At 40.5% G+C, this 8,640-nt stretch overlaps 1 protein-coding gene across 1 annotated transcript; it reads right to left on the bottom strand.

Moving 5' to 3' along the window:
- Positions 1-500: 500 nt before the first annotated feature.
- LOC138589970 (protein-serine O-palmitoleoyltransferase porcupine-like) lies at positions 501-8,092 on the bottom strand. Its single transcript, XM_069660480.1, has 13 exons — positions 8,087-8,092; positions 6,483-6,625; positions 6,022-6,214; positions 5,756-5,799; positions 5,041-5,222; positions 4,821-4,951; positions 4,433-4,558; positions 3,125-3,225; positions 2,828-2,904; positions 2,443-2,506; positions 2,185-2,270; positions 1,480-1,590; positions 501-1,200 (listed from the first exon to the last, which is right to left on the bottom strand). The coding sequence occupies exons 2-13, from the start codon at positions 6,616-6,618 to the stop codon at positions 1,099-1,101; spliced, it is 1,353 nt and encodes a 450-aa protein (XP_069516581.1). The 5' UTR covers positions 6,619-6,625; positions 8,087-8,092; the 3' UTR covers positions 501-1,098.
- Between the last annotated feature and the right edge of the window lie 548 nt (positions 8,093-8,640).

Raw genomic sequence — 8,640 nt, forward strand, 5'->3', positions numbered from 1 at the left:
AGGCGGAGCTAAGCGGCTGCTTTTCCGCTCTCTGCAAGTGTTGCGAGTAAACAGTAATCTACTATGGCTGAACGAACAAAGAAAAGATGGATGACTACAGATACAACTTCAACAAGAAGTGAAAATCCAAAGAAAAAGAAACAAACTCGACGCTCAGATGAAGCAAACAGTCTGAAAAGGAAAGCGACCGTCAGCCAGGAAAATCAAGAGTTACAACCGGAGCCGACCGTGGACGACACACATGCAGCACTGTCTGGATATCTGGGAAGTGTGCTCCTGCAATTACCGTTTATCGCCACAGGTGTCGCCAAAGATAACGAAACGGAGATCTTCGAGATTAGCACTTTAAATATACTATAAATACAGTAACAGGACTTTTAGGTCTAGAAATGTTGTTATTGACGACAGAATGAAAAATGGTATCTGTTACAACGAGACTTCAGGGCTTCGTCTTGGCTGTGTCTGTACTGAAAATTACAAACAAGGAGTTTGTTCACATTTACAGAAATATTTATTAGAAAAAATATAAAAAACCAAAATAGCAGCGGTAAAAAAATACTCATTGTAACAGGAGTACACATGAACAAGTACAGTTATGGACCCTTAAAAAAGTATATAATCACGTACCTATAGTTACACAAGTTAAACTGCTGAAATGTTTTGGACATGGATGTTTTCCAACATCAACATTACAGAACAGATGGTTCTGAAACACTTGCCTGTCTCAAACTGCTGCATATAGGCAAAGGTGATCTGAGAGGTCTGGCAGGTACTTTAATTCAGTCAAATCATGGAGTGATCCGTTTACTGCAGTTCAATTTAAAATGTTCTGATATGGCCGTTTGACCCAAGATATACAGTGTACCGCAGGTATGTTTTCTCTCTCTGTATCAGATCCAAACTGACAGGAGGAAGTTTTTATTACCTCCACCTTCACATCCAAAGCAGCAGACTCAGTCCTCCACCTGTCCCACAGTGCTTTCCACTGGATAAGGCCCTCGCCTATAGTTCCCATCAAATGAAAACATCCTGATATTAACTGACACTTTGTTATGAAATATTTGGTATCTGCCTCCCTTCACATTTTGTCCAACAATGTCACTGAATTAAACGGTAGAAGACCCAGCAGGCGAACACGACCCAGTGACTCGCCCAGTTCAGCTCAGACCACCTCTGGATGGTGTGGATGGCTGCGTAACCCTGCAAACAGGAGACAGAGAGAAGCACACGCGTAAACAAAAGACCTCCGATCAGTCACATGTGCAGGTCTGTGATGCATCGACTGCAGAGAGAACCAGGCCAGTATGTGAACCAGGCTTACATAATTCTTACTTTGCTTGTTGAAGCACTGTTATGTCAATTTAACTCAACATTTCCTGCATGTTTCTCATTAAAAGCCTTCCAGCAGCTGAATGACAATAACTCATATTACATGTAAATATTCCTTTTTCTTTACGATCAGTGCTCAGGAGCTCTTACCTCTTCTACTTCCTGTTCATCAACTCCGGGATCAAACATGGAGCCCAGGTAGGTGAGGTGGAAGATGGCCAAGAGGCCGAAGACCAGATTCAACAACATCACCCAGTATTCCTAAAGAGTGAAGGGAAAAGAATAAAGTTTGAACAACTGCAAGAAGAGTTACAATTTGACTGGAAAGCTTTACTGAAGTCAAGATCACGTGTTAAACATTCAACACCTGCAAGACAGTTTAATGTAAAGACTTGGCATACCTTACGTCAACAACGCTGGCAGCCACGATTTTCTCCCTCCTCTACCTTGTAACATGTCGGGTAGTCATGTGGTAGGCCTTTTAAGCAACTTAAAGCCCTTTTTTCATAACACAACATTAGTCATCTAGCTTGCTCTCTACAGAAGTAATGCAGATCTGCAGGTCCATTCAACTACGCATCTGGTCTACACAGCTAGACTGACTAAGGTGGAAGTTTTTCTGTTCGTATCGCATTTGGTTAACCTGCTTTAAAGTGTCACACTGCGCTGCTTACCCTACTAACAGGCTGTTCAATGTACAAGACTATAAAGGAAGTTCTACAGCAACATGTGCTTTTAATTACGTCACTGCTGCCTTTTTCTCTCTCTCAGCTCAATGCATGACGGTATGTAATTCGGCACTCATGTGCGATGCATAAACCAACTTCACACAGCTGAGTCGAGCTGCAGTTGTACCTTCTTGTGCTGATGGCTGCAGTCCGAGGAGCAGGGCCGGGACAGGATACAGGCGCTGAAGATGGATGCGAGCTTCTGTCTCAGAACTGAGGATGAGGAGAAAAATCAACTCAGGTGTGAGTGACGAATGTGTGAACTATCACAGCGTCTTCTTGTACGCTAGTTTGTGCAGGTGAAAGCGGTACCTTTAGTCAACCTTCACATGCTCAAATTTCACATTCAAATACTTTTATTTACAAACAGAAATATTATCCATACCATGTTCAACATATGTGATGAAGCCTAAAGAGAGCAGAACAGCTCCCAGGTGGAAACTCAGACCCTGAAGGAAACAAACAGAGCATTAAGAACAGGAAGTGACAGTTAATCGTGTGATAACAGCCCACATACTGTATATCTTTAACTGAATACTTAATCAATGATAAGCAAATCAAAACCTTTCCATCAGTGAACAGTTAAAGTCACATTACACACGAAGACGAAGGAATTTACAGACTATATTGTGTTCCTGAAGTGAAAGTAGAAGGACTTCCAACAGAGAAAATACCGTGTGTTACATGAGTTTAGTAAACAGAGTTTAGTATAACCTACCATATTAAATGGACAAAACCAAAATGATAAAAGTGTGCGTCATCGTGCTTACATGCAGTAAGGCGCTGGCTGTGTACGTCACCAGGATGGCTGGAAACGTCCCCAGTTTTATGGTGTTTTTAAAAACATCTGAAGAACAAGGAAGACGGAACAGAGTAAACTCACAACGTGGTGACAAATACAGTACAAATATGTGTTTTAAAGAGTTATTCTAAATTAAAAATAAAGTCTTAATTACTCATATTACTACTTGAAACTTTAATATTGCTATATGTTGTATGTTTTAACTGCAGCAGTGTTTAGAGATGTTGCACCATTGAACAGACATAGTACAGGCCTCTGGACTTACAGGTTTTCAGCCAGCGGGACATGGGGATGTTCCAGGACGTCACCACCTGCACCATGGAGCGAGGCATTTCCACACTGAGAGGCTTCACCACACTCATATCCCTAAACAATAAACACACGGACACACAAGATCAGGAGGAGTCACTCATTCAGTCTGCATCCAGTCTGTGTTTAGAGTAATGATTACCTTTATCTTATGAACACCATGAGCATTTTATGCACACTTGTTTAGTTCTGATGTAATTGTAGATATTATACTCTTATGTTAAAGTGTTAAACTGTTGAGAACTTTAAACTAACTTAGAAACAGCTTTGTGTTCACAGAGAGCATTCAGGGTCTGTAGCGAATAAAACATGTCCTGTATCACTTTCCTTTCTTATCATATCGTTTTGCTTATTACATTTTCAATAACAATAAACATTCTGTAAAGACTGATTTATAGTACCAAAGAAGTACATTAACATGGGGGACAGATCACTCAGGCATCTAACTTTTAAAAGAATTAAATAAAAACATTTATAAATGTAAGGAATTCCAGCAAAGGTTATCCTTACTGCCTGCATTGTATAGCATTTTTATATACATATATATATGTATATAGATATATATATTAATTGAGGTAGATCCTTAGTATCATTAGTTACTAATTTTCAAAGTATTTGATTCATTCTATTACATGCTTAATACTGGTATTGTATGTATACTGCCTGTGTTTGTAAGCCTTGGCTGTGGTAAAGAACTTTTTAAACTGACAGTCACGCAGTTTCGTTCTCTTGGGTGCCCCCTAATGGCGATATACGGGAATTATGGGAGAGCATTTCACAATTTAAACAGACGTCCACGGTCGGCTCCGGTTGTAACTCTTGATTTTCCTGGCTGACGGTCGCTTTCCTTTTCAGACTGTTTGCTTCATCTGAGCGTCGAGTTTGTTTCTTCTTCTTTGGATTTTCACTTCTTGTTGAAGTTGTATCTGTAGTCATCCATCTTTTCTTTGTTTGTTCAGCCATAGTAGATTACTGTTTACTCGCAACACTTGCAGAGAGCGGAAAAGCAGCCGCTTAGCTCCGCCTACCCTCTCTGGCAGACCAACCACTGCTGGCTGATGGAAAACGCATCACTAACTGGGCGCCGCTTGTGATTTTTTTCCGCCAAAGTCGCACCAGACACCCAGTCTGTAATAACACTATAATAACTCTAGACTATAACTTTAAATAAAGCTCATCATTATATCCTTTATTACTCTTGCACATGTATTATAACCACAGGATCACTGTCTCATCACAGGCGCTGAGATTCGGCTTAACCTACCATTTGATGTTGTCTTTCTCTTCAGTGAAGCCGGCTCCAGCCAGCATGCTGGTGCCTTCGCTGAGGTGACCCACAAAGTAGTTACTGAAGTGGAAGGACACCGCGTTCTCATAAGCATGGAGCCACCTGTGAAACACACCATACACAAGCCACACACACACACACACACACACACACACACACACACACACACACACACATTAGCTAACACTTATCACTTCCCCTGAGAATCCTGTTTAATGAAGCACAGACCCTCAAACTAGCCTTTGGAGGGATTGTCACATGCTTTTTGTTAGTATAAAAACAGCAATGGGAGCAGTGATCTAATAATAATCTTCTGTATTTATCTCTTATGCAGGACAAAGATTTGACCGAAAGTGTGCCTTACTTTTCGGTGAATGAGTTTCCCTCGATGGGGATGAACAGTGTGAAGAGGTATGGGGCGATGCAGGTGGAGACCAGCAGACAGGTCTGACTCTTCAGGAGGCTAAAGAAGCAACTCTGCACCCACGACCAGCTCTAAAGACAGAAATAACTTCTTATTACTACTTTGCCAAACATGAGGATTAGGAAGCACACAGAGAAGGCAGGAAACTTGAATGACTCACCATTTTTCTGCCTTCAGCAGCGCTTCTGTAACTGGAGAAGCTGATCCAGGGGCCGAACACAACAGAGCCCACAAAGAGAACGTAGCCCAGGAACTCTGCAGGGGAGGGCAGGGAGCTCACCGTCCCTCTGTCCAGGTCAAAGGCCAGAGAGATGGCCTTCATAGCCACCACCATCTGAGAGCCTGAGACACACAACATTACTGACTTAAAAGAAACATTAGCTATCATCCCAAATATGCCTAAACAAACCTTGTTTCCTGAGTAGTAAAGGCACTAATCTTGGCTACTTGACTCTGACAAACTTTCAGTCTGATGTTTCTTTCTGAATTCTGATACAGCAACATGTTTAGTGGATGCAAATAAGGTGGCAGAACACTGAAACAGTCAATCACAGGGCTGACAACCTTTCACGCTCATATTCCTACGGGCGATTTAGAGTCACCAATGAACCTAACGAGCATGTCTTTGGACTGTGGGAGGAAGTCGGAGTGCCTGGAGGGAACCCACGCATGCAAACTCCACACAGAAAGGCCCCCTACATCTGAACTGGAATTCAAACCTGGAACCTTTTTGCTGTAAGGCGACAGCGCAAACCACTGCACCCCTGTGCAGACCTAACACAGCTGGGATAGGCTCCAGCCCCCCCGACCCTGAACAGGATAACAGAATATTATATTTTATTAAATAAAGAAGCGCATAATGCTGAATTATTTACCTCTTATTTTATGCCAAGTCACCACGTCAATTAAATGCAACTCTCTGAAATTAAAAAGTGGAAAAATAATGTTACAAGACTTTTTTTCTTTACCAGAGACAAAAAGGTTTGCAGACCTAAAGGGACATTTGCATTAATATTACATAGGAAACAGTAAAACAATATAAAAAAGATTGCTGCTTAAATCCTGATAAAAAAAATAAACACTGAACAATCTCAGGATAACTGATTTCGTCTGTTCTATATGTTTTCTGCTGTTTTCTCACCCAATGAGGAGGAAGACGAGGATGACAACTGAGAGGAAGACACCTCTGCTGCTGGAGTGTTGGCTGAGGAACAGAACGAGGTAACAGAGCGCACTGAGCAGCAGCACCCACAGCATGTGCAGCTCAAAGAACAGGAAGAGGGCGTACATCCCTGCCAGCGCTGACGCTATGTGCTTCACAGTGGACGCACCGACTGAGGAACACAAGAGGTACAAAACTATGAATTACAAACACTAAAAGCAAAAGTGTTCAATGGTCTCTTGTATGACGCACACATATGACTGAAGGGTTTCCTCACATCTAAATTGTGTTAATAAGTGTGTCTTTTACGTTAAACTAACAAACAGACAAGGAGGCAGCAAAAGCATCAAAAATCTAAAATATGAAAAGCATTGACATCATTAAACAACGTCTCAGTATGAAATCCTTCTGCTTGCTGGCATGCAGTCTGTGCAGCTTACCCAGTCTGAAGCAGACTCTGCAGATGAGGCAGAGCAGCAGCAGCCCCCAGACCTGCTGCAGACCCTGCTGGACTGTACTGAGGCCACAGCTCTCAGCCAGCTGCTGCCACAGCGCCAGCCTGCTGGACATGTCCATCCTGCAGCTTCACAGACACACAAGTGTATTATCACAACGTCCGTAAACTTATGTAAATGACTAAAAAAAGACAAATTATTACCTACAAAAGACGATCATCCAAAGCTACATGTATACACAACATATTAGCGAAGAGAAGAGAAGAAACTACACAGGTGCAGCTTAAACCAACAAGAGTTAAAGAAACACATTTTGAGTATTATCAGTGGAATTTGGGTTTAAGAGTCGTAACAGCATATCTGCATCAGAGTGACATTATAGAATCACTGAGGATTTATTCAGTTAAGTTAGATTAGGACTGCAACTCACTATTATTTTATGATTATGTTCTCATTTAACTGGTTGATTATTTGGTCTACAAAAACATAACAAAAAGCAGAAACACCATTTTCAGGAGTCTGAGGTGATGTCATGTTTTGTTCACCAATAACACCTACACATATTCAGTTTACAAAATATAAAAATACTTAAAAAAGAAAGAAAATTTAAAAGATCCTGATATTTGATATTCTGGATGTTTGGTATTTTTCCTGGATACATGACTTTATAAAGAAACATAGCATATTAACAACTAACCAGTTATTGCAGCTTACACCATATTTAGATAATTGTAGGTTTAGACTCATAGTTCAACACATCTGAACAGAAGTCTGAAATCAAGTTCTTATAAAGCAAGGCTAAGACTGACTTGTTTATCGCTGGCTTACATCAAATTATTTTAATACACTAATTTTAATACCTATTTAAAATATTTATCACTGCACTGCAACTTTTTTTCTCATTATTTAAAACCGGTCTTATTATATTTTAGCTTCTGTTTTAGCTGTTTATATTTTATCTTCACCTTGCTTTTCAATGTCTTGTTTTTTGCCCCCTTTATTGTAATGCTGTTATCACAAAAAAAAATTAACATCATAGCCTGGAAGGCCTGAATTAATGCAGGTCTGTTGTATTAGACTGCATTGAATTTAGCTCGTTGAACCACAGATATATTTTATGCTACCGTTAGGCCTAGCATTACATTTTGACCATTGTACAGTCTATGAGTCTACCCAGCGACGAATCTTAACATCTGAGTAAGTTGTCCGTTGTTAGTTAAGTAACAAACTTTCACCAACTTAACAAAAACTTTCTAACTTTGTAAACGCTGGTACAGAAGTTGTATTTACATTAATGTTAACAACTGAACTATAGATGCTATCAGATATTAAGCTAGCTAACATCACTGATGTAACAGCATACTGTGGTTGGGGGAACTTTTCATCCACAACATTTATTCTGCAAAACAAATCACAGCATTTGAGTGAAATATGACAGAGCGTATCGGTACACGTTCAAAAAATGTCTGAACAGAGCTGCTGAAGCCAGCTAAAGTGTGTCTTTACTAAGCTAGGAAGCTAACCTGAGCCGTGCAAGAGGTGACGAGATAAAAGCTTAGATAACTGAGAAGTTAACCATAACGTTATACCTTTCGTCGGTCCGCTCCTCCTCTTCTTCTTCTGCTACCTTTTTTCTCAGCTCCCCGTCGCTCTATTTCTTCTTCGTTGGTGTTTGAGTGGTTGAGCTAGTTTGATGGCGCATTACCGCCACCAATTGGACTGAAAGATGTACAGCACCCAAATAATGACTAATATCCGTACAGCCTTTCCAAGAGGCGTTCGGGACTAAATTTAAGTTGAGTTTGTGCCAAAAATGCTCACTATACAAATAAAAGTAATTTGAAGGTATATTATACATGTTGAATAAAGCCTACACACTAGTGAAACGTATGAAAACAAGTGCATTATACTAAGGTAATGTATGGTCATGTATTTATTTATTTATTCATGTAAATCTGTCTCATATTAACAGACTGTTTTTCCTTTCTTTTTATCCCTTGTCTTTTTGCCAGGATGATTTCAATTGTGAAAAACTGTCCCGTTCCTAATGGCTGATCTGGATCACAAGACCAGAGCTGTGCTCCCTGATTGGCTGATCTCCGAGACCTCACTTACTGTACTGTGATTGGCTGCTAAGTTAGTT

This window comes from Semicossyphus pulcher, unplaced genomic scaffold, assembly GCF_022749685.1.
Source record: "Semicossyphus pulcher isolate SPU_LCO1_2020_fin unplaced genomic scaffold, fSemPul1.0.p SCAF_13, whole genome shotgun sequence".
NCBI lineage: Eukaryota > Metazoa > Chordata > Actinopteri > Labriformes > Labridae > Semicossyphus > Semicossyphus pulcher.

Bases quoted from the DNA above. Each gene is read 5' to 3' on its own strand.
- LOC138589970 (XM_069660480.1), bottom strand. From the start codon at position 6,618: ATGGACATGTCCAGCAGGCTGGCGCTGTGGCAGCAGCTGGCTGAGAGC. The intron at 2,905-3,124 runs GTAAGTCCAGAG...CTTGTTCTTCAG, and splicing joins GTCCCGCTGGCTGAAAACCT to ATGTTTTTAAAAACACCATA. The intron at 2,271-2,442 runs GTATGGATAATA...CCTCATCCTCAG, and splicing joins CATCACATATGTTGAACATG to TTCTGAGACAGAAGCTCGCA.